This window comes from Sus scrofa, chromosome 7, assembly GCF_054392235.1.
Source record: "Sus scrofa isolate SSC_HxYL_T2T_F1_AM1 chromosome 7, Sscrofa_HxYL_maternal_Yorkshire_Landrace_v2.0, whole genome shotgun sequence".
Taxonomy (NCBI): Eukaryota; Metazoa; Chordata; class Mammalia; order Artiodactyla; family Suidae; genus Sus; species Sus scrofa.
The window spans coordinates 135,572,178-135,589,651 of NC_139389.1; the positions used below are offsets into that span (position 1 = coordinate 135,572,178).

General features: G+C 52.7%; 1 protein-coding gene across 9 annotated transcripts in view; it reads left to right on the plus strand.

Annotated features, from left to right (window-relative positions):
• Positions 1 to 17,474, plus strand: part of TDRD9 (tudor domain containing 9) — an 84,979-nt gene that overhangs the window by 36,353 nt on the left and 31,152 nt on the right. For 6 of the 9 annotated variants that reach the window (XR_014811452.1, XM_084970285.1, XM_003128749.5 and 3 more), the window contains exons 9-19: positions 1,944 to 2,008; positions 4,721 to 4,775; positions 4,915 to 4,999; positions 7,070 to 7,127; positions 8,667 to 8,771; positions 14,624 to 14,721; positions 15,226 to 15,357; positions 16,255 to 16,420; positions 16,499 to 16,562; positions 16,641 to 16,704; positions 16,970 to 17,014. Coding sequence is in view for 8 of the 9 variants with exons in the window: in XM_003128749.5 (XP_003128797.5) it covers positions 1,944 to 2,008; positions 4,721 to 4,775; positions 4,915 to 4,999; positions 7,070 to 7,127; positions 8,667 to 8,771; positions 14,624 to 14,721; positions 15,226 to 15,357; positions 16,255 to 16,420; positions 16,499 to 16,562; positions 16,641 to 16,704; positions 16,970 to 17,014 (937 nt within the window). In the remaining variant the exon portion in view is untranslated. Of the gene's footprint in view, positions 1 to 1,943; positions 2,009 to 4,720; positions 4,776 to 4,914; positions 5,000 to 7,069; positions 7,128 to 8,666; positions 8,772 to 14,623; positions 14,722 to 15,225; positions 15,448 to 16,193; positions 16,421 to 16,498; positions 16,563 to 16,640; positions 16,705 to 16,969; positions 17,015 to 17,474 lie in introns of those variants that run through there. The other 3 variants (XM_084970286.1, XM_084970287.1, XM_084970289.1) reach the window with 2 other exon arrangements.

Below are 17,474 nucleotides of genomic sequence, written 5' to 3' on the forward strand. Positions count from 1 at the left end.
GTTCCTCGTCGGATTCGTTAACCACTGAGCCATGACGGGAACTCCTGTTAAGCGTTTTTTAAATGAAAGAGTGTTATATTTTGTTAGATGCCTTTTCTTTGATATTGAGATGATCGGGTGATTTTTATTTTTATCCAAGTGACGTGATGTTCTGCCTTAATTGATTTTAAGGTGTGGACTCAGCTTGGCATCCCTGGGATAACCCCACCTGGGCGTGGTGCACACCTTTTCCATGTTGCTGAAATTGCTTTACTAGTATTTGTGGAGGATTTTTATATTTATGTTCATAAGATACTGGTCTGTAGTTTTCTTATGATGTCTGTCTGTTTTTGGTCTCAGGGAATCCTGGCCTCATAACATAAGTTGGGGAGTTCCCGTCATGGCTCAGGGGTTAATGAACCCGACTAGGATCCATGAGGACGCGGGTTTGATCCTTGGCCTCACTCAGTGGGTTAAGGATCTAGTGTTGCTGTGAGCTGTGGTGTAGGCCAGCAGCTGGAGCTCAGGTTAGACCCCTAGCCTGGGAACTTCCTTATGCCACGAGTGCAGCCCTAAAAATAAGTAAATAAATAAAATGGGAAGTGTTCTGTTTTTTGGGCAGAATTGTGAAGAATTGGTTTTACTTCTTTGAATGTTTTGTGGATTTCAGCTGTGGACCCATTGAGGTCTGGGCTTTTCTTTATGGGTAGTTTTAATATTATCAATTCAGCCTGTTCATTTGTTACAGCTCTATTCAGATTGTCAGTTTCAGTAGTTTGTGTCTGTTTAGGAATATGTCTGTTGGATATAAACGAATTCGTTTTTCATTACATTCCTTTATATTCCTTTCTCTTTCTTTAAAGTCAGTAGTAATGTCTTCTCTTCCATTTCTGGTCATAGTAAATTTTTTTTTTTTTTTGCTTTTTAGGGCCACACCTGCAGCACATGGAAGTAGCTGGGCTAGGGGTTGAGTTGGAGCTGCAGCTGCCAGCCTACGCCACAGCCACAGTAACACGGGGTCCAAGCCGGGTCTGCAGCCTACGCCACAGCTCATGGATCCTGAACCTGCTGCGCAAGGCCAGGGATCGAACCCACATCCTCATGGATACTGGTTAGATTTGTTACCTCCGAGCCACGACAGGAACTCCTGGTTGTAGTAATTTGGCTCACTCTCTTTCTTTTGGTCTAACTAGCTGGATTATTCATTTGTTGATCTTTTCAAAGAACCAGGTTTTTGTTTCACTGATTTTTCTTGGTTGTTTTTGTTTCATTCCCTTCCCTCTAATCTTTATTTTCTTCTTACAAAAGCCAGGGAACAACAATCCAGGCTGTGCCTGGGACAGGACCCGCACAGGAAGGGGTGGCCGGGGGGTAGCTAGGCCCTGCAGGGCAGCACTGCGTGGCCCTCCCTCTGCCCATCCCGGGCCCATTGCCCGACTGCAGGGGCCGATTTCCCGGCCCGGGCCTGTCTCTCCAGCTGGGGTGTAAGCTCCCCGGAGCAGGGACCTTGTCTGTCTCGGTGCCGCCGTCCGCAGTGCGCGGGAGGCGGGGGGCGGGGAAGCAAATCGGGCGTTGACGGCAGCTGGGAGGTGAGTCGACCGTGGTCTGCGAAAGTGCTTTTTTCTAACGTGGGTTTGGATTCCTTCGAGTGTAGCTTCTGGTGGTAGTAGTTATTACACATGGTTCGTATTTTAATTTCTGGATTACATTCCCTACATCTCAAAGACTTGCAGAGCGTGAGTTTTTATAGGCGAAAGCAGAGTCAGGAGGCTTGGTGTCCCCTTCCTGGTCCTGGGCCCTCGCCTCGTGTCCTGCAGCCTCTTTTCTTACGTAAAAGAAAGAACGTTATTCCGGGAGCTCCAGATGTAAGAGCCTTTCAAGGTCAGAAGCCTGTCGTATTTGGATTCTGGAAAAGCCGTGGCTCTGGGGCTTGACTGATGTTTCTGCACCTCACATTTTAACAGGAACAAGACGTGGTCAGGCGCCCCGTCTGCCTGGGAGCGGAGCAGCGTGTTGGTGTTTCTGCCGGGTGAGTTCGTGCTCTGGACGGAGGACCGGTCGTGTCTCGCACATGCGGTGCGAACGCTGCCCGCGGTGTGGCCTTTTTCTTCTTAGACCCGAGAACGTCAGCAGATGCGGTTTCCAGTTTGGGTTTTTTTCCCCACTTATGAGACACAGTGACCTGAGGGTGACCCCCTTGGCTGTGGCTCAGGTCTCTGATTGGTGGTCCTGGTTGGGAGAGAGTTTTAGGGGGCATGCAGTGACAACGCCAGGTCCTTAACCCGCTGAGCCACCAGGGAACTCCCCCACTTCTTATCGTAGCTTTTGTGTTGCTAAAAACATTGGTAATGAAGACTTTAGCTTTGTGAGGTCAGTCTGACCCCACTCAAAAAAATTGGCTGTATTAAACAACGATTTCATGCGTGTGGTTATAAATGTGAGGCAGTTGTCATCAGTCTGTCCTTAAAGCTTATTTGATGATAATCTTTTAATACGATGAGAATCATCAAAGTAGTCCTTAAATTCTTTCTTCTTCAGTATTTGATAAAATAATCTTTTAAAATACTTGAAGAAGGTTAGTTTGTGTTAAAATTTATGTTAAATTATACTTTCCTTTTGGCCCTACCTGCGGCAGGTGGAAGTTCCCAGGCTAGGGATCAAATCCAGGCCACAGCAGTGACCTGAGCTGCTACAGTGACAGGGTTGGAATCTGAACCTGCTGCCCCATAGGATTAATACCTTTTCTAGATGATGATTTTGATATTTTGATTTTTAAGAAATTATTTTTATTTATTACTTATTTTAAAAGAATTTTTTCTTTTTAGGGCCGCGCCAACGGCATATGGAAGTTCCCAGGCTAGGGGTCACATTGGAGCTGCAGCTGCCGTTCTACACCACAGCCACCGCAACACGGGATCTGAGCCTCATCTGTGACCTACACCACAGCTCATGGCAACACAGGATCCTTAACCCACTGCGTGAGGCCGGGGATCAAACCCGCGTCCTTACAGACATTACGTTGAGTTCTTAACCTGCTTAGTCACAATGGGAGCCGTAATTTTGATTTTTTAATCAAGTGGTATAGCTTGATAAAACCTTATGACGGTAATCCGTTTATTTTTTGTTACTGGAAGATAATATATAGAGCATACGAGGATTCGTGCTAACTCCAGTGGAGGACAGAGAGCGTAAATGAAAGTAACGTACTTTACTTAGGAATACAGGGTATGAGTTTGAAGGTGTGTGTGTGTCTTTTTAGGGCCGCACCCTCAGCATATGGAGAGTCCCAGGCTGGGGTCTCCGGGCCTACACCACAGCCACAGCAACGTGGGATCCGAGCCGCGTCTGCGACCTACACCACAGCTCATGGCAACGCTGGATCCTTAACCCACTGAGCAAGGCCAGGGATCGAACCCGCAGCCTTACATTCCCAGTCGGATTCGTTAACCACTGCGCCACGACGGGAACTGCTGAGTTTGAAACTTTGATCATGTTGTGCTTAGGGTGCCAGGGTTAGTTTTGTATTTGTTAAGATTAGTTTTGTATCCGGAAAACAGCCATTAGCTGCCAGTGGGGTGGAGTTGCATTTGTCCCAATAAATATTTTTCAAAGACTGCTGTGCGCATAATATCATCTCAAGGAAAAGTGACCCGAGTGGAGCATAGCAATGCTGTCTTAAGACTACGTGACGTGAGATAAATGCTTTCTAGTTTCCAAACGTTACTTGATAAAATATCTGTAAATGATATTTTATAGTTCAGTTTGTGGTCCTTCTGTTACGTGCCTATGTGAGTTCAAGTTTGATGGTATGTTTATTTCATTAACTGATCCTATGGGAATGGTTCTGTATTAGTTTTTTAGGGCTCTCTAACAAAGTCCTATGCAACTGGAAGGCTTAGAACAAGAGAAATTTATTTTCTCACGGTTTTGGAGGCTGCAAGTTCAAAGTCAGGGTGTCCTCAGGGTGTCAGCAGGGCTTTGCTCCCTCTGAGGCCCTGGAGAGAATTCTCGCCTCTTCCAGCTTCTCTTGGTGACTGGTGGTCTTCGCATTCGTGGCTTGTGGCTGCGTCACTTCTGTCTCTGCCTCCATTGTTATGTGGTGTTGGCCCTGTGTGTGTGTGTGTACCCTTCTTAAAAGGACACAGCCCCAGTGGCATAAAGGCCTGTTCTACTCCAGTGGGGCCTCCTCTTAACTAATTATGTCTACAGTGATGCTTTATTTGCAAATAAAGTCGCTTTCTGAGGTTAGGACTGCGAGTAGGACTTCCACATCTTTTGGGGGACACAGTTTAACCCATATAGGTTCAAATATTGCTAATTCAGCATGTGGCAAGGCCCCATGCAAGCTGTATGTATCTGTACATTTTTTTGAACCTAATGAAAAAATGTAGCATATCTCTGTACCAAGACTTTTAAAATACTAATTTTTGGTTGTAATACTTTGCATGATCAGTGTTGGAAATTTGGAAAACCAGTGGGGAAAGGAGGAACGTAAAATGACTTCTACAGCCAGAGCTCCTGGGCGGTCACTGTGGGGAAAGGAGAGCTCTGGAAGAGCGGTTTTTCTCTTTTGTTGTGTATTTTCACTTGTAATTCTGATATTTAGGTTAAGAAGATGGGAAAAATCAAATGAGAATGAATTGGTAGGGCAGTCTTTGAAAAAGACGTCATCTTAATTTAAAGGTGGTTTTTTTAGCAATAAATACAAATCTTTTCTTTCCCTTTGCTTGTTCTTCCCTAGGTCTGGGTGAGATAAACTGCATGCATGAGCTTCTCACAAACATGGTTCACAAAAGGTGTGTTTACGTTGACACAGTGACGGTGTCACTGGCCCAGCAGTGTATTTGTTCTGCCTGAGGCCGTTTCGCTTCCCTCATTGAGCAGTTACTCCTTGGTGTGTGTTATGGGTACTTATTTTATTGCCTTCTTTCCCAGGTTACAGGTGTATCCGCTGCACTCCAGTGTGACTTTGGAAGAGCAGAACAACGTGTTTTTGAGCCCAGTGCCTGGGTACAGAAAGGTAGGGGCAGGGCTGATGCTGAGCCCTCGGGGCCTCTGCTGGGGAAACGCTGACGCCCCGGCTCTTTGCGCCGCGCCGGCTGTGGCTGGTGCTTAGCCCCCAGCCAGATCCTTGCCCAGGGAGCCAGGTAGCTTGTGTGAGCCCGTCTTCACCTCAGTGTCCTCGGCTTCTGGGCATTGTTTCTAGCGGGTTCCAGGGCCTTTTACTCTCCAGCAGTCCCTCAGCTGGCCTCTCGCCCGGGCTCTGCTCTGGAGCTGTGGGTTAGAATCCACACTCTCAGTCTTGGCTTAAGGGTGTTTTTTAGGAAGTCTCCTGTAATGCAGCAGGTTAAGGATCCAGTGTTGCCGCTGCCTTGGAGCAGGTTTCATCCCTGGCTTGGGAACGTCTGCAGGCCACAGGCTGGCTGGGAAAAAAAAGGATTTTTCTTTCATCTAAGGTTACATGTGATAACGGGATTGTTTTATTACCACAGCCCTTTTGGAGGCCATTGGGGACCCCGAGCATGCAGCCCAGCCTGCTGGGTTTCAGTGAGAGCGTCCTGCAGCTCCGGGGCGGCCTTGGCCCTGCAGCTCTGGGGCTGAGGTCAGAGAGAGCGGGCTTCCCCTCTTCCTTGCCTGCCGCTTTTAAGCTCCCGCTTTGTTGCATGGGTCTGGCCTCCTGTCCGTTAGGGCTCTGGCTGGACCCCAGGGAATGATCTCAGCAGGGAGAGGTTGTTAACTTTACCCCGAGGTGGAGAGCAGGTGCCTGGGATTGGGCAGGTGGCATGGGTCCCTGTCCCCGGGAGTTGTGTGACTGAGCACATCGCTTCTCTGAGACTTAATTTTACTATTTGCAAGTAGAGTCGATGATAATATCTGGAGTTCCCATCGTGGCTCAGCGGGTTAAGAACCCGACATAGCGTCTGTGAAGACGTGGGTTCAATCCCTGGCCTCACTCAGTGGGTTAAGGATCCGGTGTTTCTATGAGCTATGGCGTAGGCCTCAGCTGCAGCTCCAGTTCTACCCCTCGCCTGGGAACTTCCGTAAAAAGAAAAATGTAATAACTTCCTTACAGAGCTGTTAGGAAGGTTAATTATAATAGCACATGTCTACACTTAAAGTGTAGCGGTGCTGCGGGGCCTGACACGAAGTAGGCGTCCAGTAGATAGACAGCAGAACTACCCGTAAGAGCTGGCATTTATTGACCATTTGGTTCCTGCTGGGGCAGTTCTAAGCATTTTATACTTACTAACTCAAACAGTCTTCACAGCAGCCCTGCTCGGGTCAGTGTTCTATAGAGGAGACGAAGGAGGTAACCTGCCCAGGACCCACCAGGGTGGGGTAGAGCTGGGACTTCGAGCGCCTTTGCTGTTGAGCCCACACCATGCAGCCCCTCTGCCCCGTCTCCTGCTCCAGGACCCTTGAACAGTTGTGACTTTTGTATCAAATAGGAAGATGGCTAATTTTAAAAGAGGAGTCCTTGGGAGTTCCCGTTGCGGTGCAGTGGAAACACATCCAACTAGTATCCATGAGGACGCGGGTTCAGCCCCTGGCCTCGCTCAGCAGGTCGGGGATCCTGCGTTGCCATGAGCGGTGGTGTAGGTCGCAGAGGCTCGTATTGGCGTGGCTGTGGCTGCGGCCTAGACCGGCAGCTGCAGCTCTCATTTGACTCCTGGGAATTTCCGTATGCTGTAGGTGTGGCCCTAAAAAGGCAAAAAAAAAAAAAAAAAGTCCAGTGCTTTTGCCCTGAAATAATTTTATTTTTGTCTTTTTAGGGCCACATGTGTGGCATATAGAAGTTCCCAGGCTAGGGGTCCCGTCAGAGCTGCAGCCGCCGGCCTGGGCCACGGCCATAGCCGCGCCACGTCGGAACCACGAATCCGACCTACCCCACAGCTCCCGGCAACGCAGGATCCCCGACCCCCGGAGGGAGGCCAGGGCTCGAACCTGCGTCCCCATGCCGGCTGGCTGGGTTCGTGACTGCTGAGCCGTGAAGGAACGCCCTTGAAATCAGTTTTGAACTTGAGTGTTTAGTTTGCCGCGTTTCCCGCGCATGGTAAGCACGGCAGCCTCTGCCTCTTGCTGCCGGCAGGTCATCCTGTCCACCAACATCGCGGAGAGCTCGGTCACGGTTCCCGACGTCAAATACGGTGAGATGCGGCGCGGCCTCACGCCCTAGCCCGCCGCCTCCGTCTTCGCCCCGAGCTGGGAGGGGCTCCAGGGAGCAGGTGCACTGAAGGCAGCGGCCGAGGTCCCAGCTCGGGAGGGAGGCCCCTCGAGATGGGCCCCGATGACGGCGACGGCGCTCGTCCCCGCACCAGGAGTTGGTGGTGGGCGAGGCGGACGGAGGCGGGTGGGAAGTACGTTGAGAGAAACGACGGAGGAAGAGAACGAGGGGGGAGAAGGTCCACGGACCCGGGTCTCAGGCGGGGCGGCCTCTGAGGGAGATGGCGCGAGGCCTGGCGGTCGGAGCCGTGGAGGGACGCGCCAGGGTCCCTCAGGGAGGAGAGGGCGGGCTGGGGGCCTTGGCAGGAGAGTGGCCGTCTGAGGACGGGGAGGGGCCAGCTCTGGGCGGAGCCCGTGGGCAGCTGCTCGAGGGTGACCTCCAGGCCCCGGCCCCAAGACGGGGGTGGAGGGGGCAGCGGGGGCAGCCAGTGAGGTCCTGGGGCTGGACGGGGAGGCCGTCTGGGGAGGAGGGAGCCGGCCACGCCTTGCGGGCAAGGCCGTGTGTGGCCTTGGGCAGCATAGTGACGGGAGAGCAGGGCCTGCCGGACCTGGTTGGGGAGGGCAGGGGCCTCGAGGCCCCGGAGCCGGGGAAGGGGTGGAGAGGTGGGGCAGCAGCTGCAGGGCCACAGGCCTTGTCCTCGTGAAGGGGACAGAGGCTTGGCCTCGGCTTGGCACCCACGGCCCTGGGAAGAGGCGGGGTGTGGGCGGCGGGAGGCCCGTGCGAGGAGCCCGACGGCCTCCAGCGGCGGGGCGTCCAAGAAGCTGAGGACAGAGAGGGCTGGAATGGGACGAGGGTGGGTGACCGGGGCTTTAAAGGGCGCAGGCAGGCAGGCGCGGCCTGTTGGGCTGTGCCTTGAGCTGCACTGGGTGGTGGAGGGTGGTTCTCGGCTGGGCTGGGGGGACCTTTGGCCGGTCCTAAAATGACAGGTCGTAGGGCCGCCTGCGGGATTAAGGGCCGCTGGGGAGGGTGACAGGACAGCAAGAGGGAAGGGTTCTGGTTCCTTCCGGGGAAGGAGGCTGGAGGCTGAGGCCGAGAGGCTGCTCCTCCGACAGCCAGTAAGGGCCGCGCTGGGCGGGGGCAGCTGCTGGCACTGGGGCGAGGAGGGTGGTCTTGGTGGTGCCCCAGGGAGCAGGCCTGGGAGGAGGGCGTGGCCCCGAGGAGCCAGCACAGGACCGTGCTTGCCCTGCAGGGCTGCCCTCCCACGGACGGCAGCGGGCCGTGCGGGCAGGAGCTGAGGGCGTCTGGCGCTGCGCTCACAGAGCCCTTGTCAGGACCCGGGGTCCTGATGCCCAGACACCCAGACACCCAGTCCTCAGAGGAAGGCGGGAGGAAGGCCAGCCCCGGGCGGTTCCGGTGCCAGAGGCGGCCGCGTGTCCGCTGCCTCTGCCGGGCGCGTGCAGGGCGATTGTCACGCAGCTGTTTCTGTTAACGTGCTGTTTACCTTCCTTTTTTTAAATGACAGTTATAGATTTTTGTTTGACTAGAACTCTGGTTTGTGATGAAGATACGAATTATCAGAGTCTGCGGCTGAGCTGGGCCTCTAAAACCAGTTGTAACCAGAGGAAAGGTAAGGCCTTCGTGTTCCAGCACGCTGTCAGGGGACGGTGGTGCCTTCGAGTGTCTTTTGTTGGTGGGGGTGCCTGCAGCATGTGAAAGTTCCCAGGCCAGGAATCGAACCCGCACCACGGTGGTGGCAATGCTGAGTCCTTAACCTGCTTAGCCACCAGGGAACTCCTCCAATGTGTTTTAAAATTTTTCCTTTTTGTATGTTTTGTCCTACTGGGATTTTTCCTTTATTGAAACCAGTTTTATGTTTTTGGTTTTGTTTTTTTGGGTTTTTCTTGTCTTTTTAGGGCTGTACCTGCGGCATATGGCTGTTTCCAGCCTAGGGGTTGAATCAGAGCTGCAGCTGCAGCTGCCGGCCTGCAGCTCACAGGCATGCGTTTCAGGCAGCCTCTCACACTGCCAGACTGTTTAAATCCTCGATCCTCCTTGTGACTTGAGTGAGAGCCTCGCACGCAGTGGAGGAGCGTCCTGTCACCTCGCTGGATGGGGGTGACACAGGGCCACTGGGCCGCGCCGAAGGCTTCCTCTGACCTCCCGCCAAGCTTCGATCGCTCTGGGTTATTGCTCCTGAGCTGGCTGCACAGAGGGCTCAGCATTTGCCGCCACGTGCACGTGCTGCATCACTGCGAGGGCAGGAGGCAGGGGGCTGGGCTTTGCCCACAGTGGGTGTGCCATCACCCTGCAGGCGCCTGGGGCCGGGCCGCGCACGGCGGTCTCCTGTGGACAAGGCACAGCTTGTGCTTGATGAGTGAACCCCTTGGGAAGGGCGGGTCCAGGAGTCCCTGTTGGGCCCTTGAGCTCTGTATCAAAAAAGAGTGGAGGCGCCAGTTACTGAGTGCTCGCCGCATGCTGCGCACGACGCTGTGTTTTGTGTGTGTGTTTAATGCTCACCCAGCTCTCCAAGGGGCACACCGTTAACACCTGCGCGCTCGGCGCCGCAGCCGAGACCCAGAGGCGGCTCCTGCGCAGCGCACGCGGGCCGGGCTGAGCCGGCCGGAGTCTGGCCTCCGCCTCGGCCGTGGTGCCACCTGCCTCTCGGACTGACTTGCCGGGACTGAGAGGGTGATGCAGGAGGCGAGGGCGACCTTACATTCTGTGCGGTCACGAGTCTAAGTGAAGACGAAGACAAGCTAATCATCTCAGCCTCCTCCCAACCCCAGAATCTAAAACTAGGATTAGAAGTACGTAGATAAAAATGTGTGTAAGGTGATTATCTTTGGGTCAGTCTCGAGATTTTAGAAATGTTATCCTGGAGTTCCCGTCGTGGCGCAGTGGTTAACGAATCCGACTAGGAACCGTGAGGTTGCGGGTTCGGTCCCTGCCCTTGCTCAGTGGGTTAACGATCCGGCGTTGCCGTGAGCTGTGGTGTAGGTTGCAGACGCGGCTCGGATCCCGCGTTGCTGTGGCTCTGGCGTAGGCCGGTGGCTACAGCTCCGATTAGACCCCTAGCCAGGGAACCTCCATATGCTGTGGGAGCGGCCCAAGAAATAGCAACAATAACAACAACAACAAAAAAGACAAAAGACAAAAAAAAAAAAAAAAAAAGAAATGTTATCCTTTGTCCTTTCGTGTGCTGAAGATGTGGTAGACTTCTTTCCCGTGCAGGAAGTTGGGAAAATAGTACACAGGCTCCCTGGAGCCCCAGCCTCAGCCCTGCGTGTTAGCATTGCCGCCTCCACGTGGGGCAGCATCAGCCCGGGTGCTGAGGTCGGGGCGGTGCTGGACCCCGCGCCCCAGTCCCCTCCCCAGGGTCCACTCCTCGGGCTTCTCCCCAGCTGTTCCCGTGTGTGGCCGCCATGGTCAGATCCCAGCTGCCTGGAAGAACCTGCCTGAGCTGCATCGTTTCAGGGGGTTAGATGGTGAAATCTGCATTTGGGATTTCATTCAGTTGCTGTGGTGTCCTTAAGATCCGTCCACGTTGCTGCGTGCATCAGTAGTTCATTCCTTTTTATTGCTGAGTAATACTCCACTCTGCTTTGACATAAAGGGAGTGGGGAGGCCAGAGAGGCGCTCTGTGTGGCCCTGCCTACCGCACTGCTCAGGGTGCGTGACGGGAAGTGCTGTCAACTGCGGACGCCCCCAGAGAACCCACAACAGGAAGAAGCGTCAGTTACAGGACCCAACAGGAAAAGATGTACACGGGATCCCCACAAGAAATCCTCTGGAGTTCCCGTCGTGGCTCAGCGGTAACGAAACCAACTAGTATCTGTGAGGACATGGGTTTGATCCCTGGCCTTGCCCTGTGGGTTAAGGATCTGGCGTTGCCGTGAGCTGTGGTGTAGGTCACAGATGTGGCTTGGCGCTGGCATTGCTGTGGCTGTGGTGTAGGCCGGCAGCTGCAGCTCTGATTCTCCTAGCCTGGGAACTTCCATGTGCTGTGAGTGTGGCCCTAAAAAGACCAAAAAAAAAAAAAAAAAAATCCACACAAACCAGAGAGAGAAAGAGAAAAGAAATCCCTGCCCAGGAACCCAGATGAGAAACTGGCTCCACCCTGAGAGTTCTCACTTTTCTCCAGTGGACTTGGGTTCAGAACAACTCCTCACAGCCTCCCCCTTTTTCTCTACAGAGTAATGTTCCTCTTTGTAGTTGGGACTTACCTGTGGTTTTTGCCATCGCTTACTTGTCCTAAGTTGCAGTTCTCTGCTATTTCCGAATAAACCTATTTTTGTCAGTAAAATTACTTCTAAGGTCAACAGTACCATTCACTTTCTGAAGGACAATTGAGCTGTTTCGAGTTCTTGGCAGTTACAAATAAAGCCATGGTAAATATTGATGTACAAGGTTTTGTGTGGACGTAGGTGTTCCTTTCTCTGGGATGAAAGCCCAAGAGTGCAGTTACTAGGGGCATGATGAGTATATTTTATAAGAAGCTGCCCTAGGAGTTCCCTGGTTGCCTAGTGGTTAAGGATCTGGCATTGTCACTGTTGTGGCTTGAGTTTGATCCCTGGCCCAGCACCTTCTGTATGCTATGGGTGTGGCCAAAAATAAATTCACACACACACACACAGAAAGAAACTGCTCCAGACCATCTCCATGGTGGCTGTATCATTCGACAGCTCTGCCTGCAACATATGAGGCCCATCTTCCCCACACCCTTGCCAGCACTGGGTGTGCCACTGTGTTTTATTTCAGCCCTTCTTAAAGGGGTGTGAGAATGTCTCGGTGCAGCTCTAGTTTGCATTTCCCTGATGCTGATGGGGTTAAACATGTCCTCTTGGGCCTCCTTCCTTTCTGTACCTCTTCAGTGCGGTGTCTGCCTGCGTCTCTCACCCGGTCTCTGGTGGACGCGCCGTATGTTTACTGTTGAGCGGGGAGTTCTTTGTGGGTATGGGATAGTCCTTTGTTAGGTAGTGGTTCCCCTGGTCTCCCTAGTCTGTATGTCGTTTTTTTCAGACCCTTTTTTTTTTTTTTTTTTTTTTTAAGCTTTTTAGGGCTACACCTGCGGCACATGGAAGTTCCCAGGCTGGGGGTTGAATAGGAGCTACAGCCACAGTCTACGCCGCAGCCGCAGCAACACCAGATCTGAGCCGCATCTGCAACCTACACCACAGATCAGGGCAATGCCGGATCCTTAACCCACTGAGCGAGGCCCAGGATCAAACCTGCAACCTCATGGTTCCCGGTCGGATTCGTTTCCACTTCGCCACGACAGGAACTCCTCATTTTTTCATACTCTTAACAATATTTCATAGAGAAAAATATTTTAATCTGGGTAAAGTTTAATTTATCAGTTTCTCATTTTTTGGATTGTGCTTTCAGTGTCATAGGTAAGAACTCTTCATCTGGCCCCAAGTTGCAAAGACTTGTCTCCTGTGTTTTTTTCTAGAAGTTTCCTAGGTATGCATTCGCGTCTGTGATCCATTTGAACTGAGTTTTGTCGATGGGGTGAGGTTTGCCTGTGGACGTCCGGTTGTTGAAGCCCTTGCCCTCCTCCGGGGAAAGGCTTCTGCAGCTTTGTGAGACTTGCCCGGGTAGCCTGGTGTGTCTGCTTCTTCCTTGTTCTGTCGCGTGCGTGTCCTTGTCTCTGCCGATACCCCGCGGTCTCCATCACTGTAGAGTGAGGCTTACAGGGGCGCAGATGGGCTCCTGCCGCTTTACTTGCGGAAGCGGGTCAGCCGCGCGGCGTCGCCTCGGCACCCGCTTGTCTGCACCCACACACACAGAGCTTCCTGTGACTTGCAGGGAATTGTGTTAAACTCGTGGGTCACGTGGGGAGAATTGATGTATTTGATGTGATGCGTCTTTCAGCCCCTGAAGGTAGCGTGTCTCCGTGTATTATGTCATCCTTGATTTCTTTAATCAGCATTGTGTTATTTTGAGCATACAGATCCTGTGCATGTTTTGTTGGCTTTACAACTAAGTATTCAGTTTGATTTGAAGTGATTATAATAATCATGATGCTGCATTTTGTTTTATTTTATTTTATTTTGTCTTTTTGCTATTTCTTTGGGCCGCTCCCGCGGCACATGGAGGTTCCCAGGCTAGGGGTCGAATCGGAGCCGTAGCCACTGGCCTACGCCAGAGCCACAGCAACGCGGGATCCGAGCCGCGTCTGCAGCCCACACCACAGCTCACGGCAACGCCGGATCGTTAACCCACTGAGCAAGGGCAGGGACCGAACCCGCAACCTCATGGTTCCCAGTCGGATTCGCCAACCACTGCGCCACGACGGGAACTCCGGATGCTGCATTTTAAATTTTGGTTTCCACCTGTTTGTTTCTAGCCTATGGAAATGTGATTGATTTTTCTGTGTCGGTATTGTGTCCTGTGACTTGCTAGTTGCACTAATTAGTTCTAGGAGTTGATCTTGGTTTTGTCATTTCCCTTGGGCTTTTCTATTTAGACAGTCATCATTTGAAGATCCGGTGCGGGGAGGTGGGGGCGGGAGCGGAAGTCTGGCCTCTCCACGCAGTGCCCTGGTGGGGCGGGGGTGGGGGCGGAAGGGCAGCATCCAGACTGCAGAGGTGTGGCATGAAAGCGTCGCCCTGTGCTGCCCCAGTTTCTTTTTTCTTTTTTTTTTTTTTTTTGGTCTTTTTGTCTTTTTAGGGCTGCACTTGCGGCATATGGAGGTTCCCAGGCTAGGGGTAGAATCAGAGCTGCAGCTCCTGGCCTACACCACAGCCACAGCAACATGGGGTCCGAGTTGCATCTGTGACCTACACCACAGCTCATGGCAGTGCCAGATCCTTGACCCACTGAACGGGGCCAGGGACCAAACCCGCATCCTCATGGTTGCTCGTCAGGTTTGCTAACTGCTGAGCCACGACGGGAACTCCTGCCTTGTTTTTTAAAGTATTTATGAAGGATCCCCGCCCGCCCCGCCCTGCTCTCAGGAAACATTGCTGTTTTGGAATAAAGGAGTTTCTGTTTCAGCCACGATCCTGTCACAAGATGAGAGCTGACAGTAGGGTGGTCTCTTGGGCCAGGCCTGGCTTTGAGCTCTTCACCTGTTGAATGTGGAGCAGGGGCCTTGCAGGCCGCCTCTGCAGAGGTGTCAGCGGTGACAGCCACGCAGACAGGCCGGCTCCCGTCGGGGAGGCCCAGCGTCTGTCCCCAGCCGCATGCCTCCCGCTTTGTGACCTGTCTTTGGCCAGCATGCGCGGTGGGCGTGCAGGAGCCGCGTGGCGGGTAAAGTGGATTTCCACTGCCTTGGCGAGACGCCTGGGGCTCCACGCTGAGTAGGAAGCTGCACTTAATCCGTGTGTCTAAGATGACTTCTGACACTGACTTAGCTCAAGTTTTTACTGAGCTGGTTCGGTGGAAGGTAGCAGAGGCTTGTCTCCATGTTTAACTGTATCTTTATGCTTATGGGAAAGTGACGATGCCACCACATGCCACTGTTTCTCCCCGAAGGCCGTGCCGGACGTGTGTCTAAAGGGTACTGCTACCGACTCGTGCCCAAGGATTTCTGGGACACCTCCATCCCCGACCACGTCATTCCTGAGATGCTGGTAAACAGTCCCTGGCCATCTGCGTAGTTTGTTTTTTATAGATTGTTTGACTGAACATTCTGGGTAATAGAATTTTGAGTGTCCTACAGTTTTGATCCCAGAAAAACCACTCTGAGCAAACTTTCATCACAGTACTGGCTTCAGTTCATTAGGCATCAGGCCTTTGGTGGGGGACTCCTAGCCTTTGTCACATGTCACGTGTTAGCCATGTGCTAAGGAGCTGGCTGGCCCTGCAGTGGGCCTGTCCCCCTGCTCTGCCTCGAACGCTTCTGGCTCCTGCGGGAGCTGGCCCTGCCGCCCCGTTCTGCGCCTCCCTCTTCTGGCTTCCCTTCTGTCTCTTTCCCCGCCGGCTCCTCTCCCGTCTCTCTCTCCTTTCTCTGTCTCTTTTTCTTCCTTCCTTCCCTCGATCCCTCTCTCGTCCTTCTCTCTGAAGTACTGGTCATGTAAAGGTGAATAGATGGACCTTTGTTTATCGCTTCTGAATGTAGGTTTTGTTCTTTTCAGCGCTGTCCACTGGGAAGCACGATACTGAAGTTGAAACTCCTCGACATGGGGGAGCCCAGAGCGCTGCTGGCCACGGCGCTCTCTCCGCCTAGTCTCGGTGACATTGAACGCACCATCCTTCTGCTGAAGGAGGTGGGCCTCTCTGATACCTGGTCACATTCTCCGCAAGAGCTAAGAGTTTTTGGCAGATTTTAGACGTGTCATACTGTTGGTGTCTTAAAGGTATTTTGATCGCAGTTAATCACCAGCAGTTGCTTGGAAAAGCATGTAATGACGGGTTGTTGATTCCACATTTTATGCATGTTGCTTGGTTATGCTCACACCAGCTTGGCTAGTTGTCTTAGCCAAAATCCTGCTCGGGGCTCACGTCTCCACGCAGCCCCTCTGCACCCGCTCCCCAGTCCTCCTGCACCCTCCTCGGGCGGCTCCAGCAGCCTTCTCCCACCTGCCCACATCCTGGCCTTTCCTCTTCCTCTGGCTGGAAGCACTGCTCTGCTCCTGTGGCGTCTTTGACGCAGGCTCTGCTTTTGGTCCTTGCGGCCAGTGCCCACCCACGGTGCGGCCTGGACCCCTGCTCGGGCTGCGGGGGTTCTGCGTCCCGCCCTCACAGTTGGTGCACCTCCGATCCCTTGATGTCGCTCGGATGTCTGTAAGTTACACGTACTCGGGTTGAGAAGCTGTTTTCCGGACACAGTTTGGTACATGCTGGCTGTGAGTGACCACTGAGTTGGATCCTTGGTTTAGTGCTCTATGTGCCGTGTTCGTTAAATTGTGAGTTGCCTAGACTTTCGGGGGAGCATCTTGAGTATTAGCTGCCAGTGTTAAAAAATAATAAAATGTGTTCCAAATTTCAAAGAAGTTTAAAAAACTTTTTCTTAGTAATGTTTCCTGAGTTGACTTAGATGTCTTTTGGAACCTTACTGTCAAAATTTGGTCTTCCATTCCTGTTTTGAACTCCCTGCCTTAAGGCCAGAAAGAAAGAGTGCCAGTACCCGCCGCTTGCTACCAGTGCTGATTGGTTTTCCCCAGGTCGGCGCTCTTGCAGTCCGCGGGCCCAGGGACGACGAGAACCCGCATGATGGTGAACTGACCTTCCTAGGGAGGGTTTTAGCCCACCTTCCTGTTAATCAGCAGCTGGGGAAACTCATTGTCCTTGGACACGTGTTTGGGTGTCTGGACGAGTGTCTGATCATAGGTGAGCAGGGAGCGGAGCCCCGGGCTGGGAGGCGCGGTCCCTCCCGCAGCCTTAGGTTCTCTCCGTGTCTCTTGTCAGCGGCATCTCTCTCCTTGAAGAATTTTTTTGCAATGCCTTTTAGGCAACACCTGGATGGATACAGGTACGTATTGACCGCGCGTGTAGTCAGAAGTCACTTCATCTTAATGGTATCAGATGACGCTTTGTTATCTCTTCGTAGGAGCAAGATGAATTTCTCTGGCAGCAGTAAGAGTGACTGCATTGCTCTCGTGGAGGCATTTAAAGTGCGTTTTCTCTGCAAACGCTGTGCGAGTATTGTCCGCCCCTTCGCATGGCATACGTCTGTGTCGAAAACGTTGTTGGGGTTGTGGGGTCTGATACTGAATTGTGTTGGGAGAAGGGGAGATGAGGGTAGGAGTCCAGTTCTATGAAGGTGATTGAAAAAATTCAGTTCGTAAATGTTTTGTGGTCAAAATGTGTTGAAATTGGACTTCTGACAATTCAGTGAGCCGGTAAAGTACGTTGAAGCTCTGGCTTGTTTATTTTTAGGCCTGGCAGACTTGCAGACAGAGGGGAGAGCTGCGCCACCCGAAGGTTGGTTCACGCATTCTTTCTGCTGCTTTGTGGCCGCTGTGTCCCCAGCGTCCCAGCGCTGGCCAGCGCAGCCTCGGGCCTGCCTGTGCAGCCGGCGCTCAGCCTGCCTGGGTGGGAGGCGCCGCAGACAGTCCTGGGGGCGGCAGCGGCTGCCCCGCCTCCGCAGCCCCAGCACTCGGTACCCGTGGGACATGCGGGGCGTGTTGGTGCAAACTGGAGCCCTGAGCTGTTCTTTCTGCTGTTTCCAGCGCAGGTTTAGATAATGGGCTTGCAACAGCTTAACCTGTCCGCCTTCGTTTTTCGGGGGACTGTCTGCTTCTGTTCTTCTCTGAACCGACTGGGTTCAGAAGATGGTTGATTGGCCTCTGTGTTTAAATTTGCCATGCCCAGGGTGGCCTTAAAATAACCACACGAATTACTGGTCAAGCTTCCTTTTTAATAAGAGGCCAGCCGTGGTACT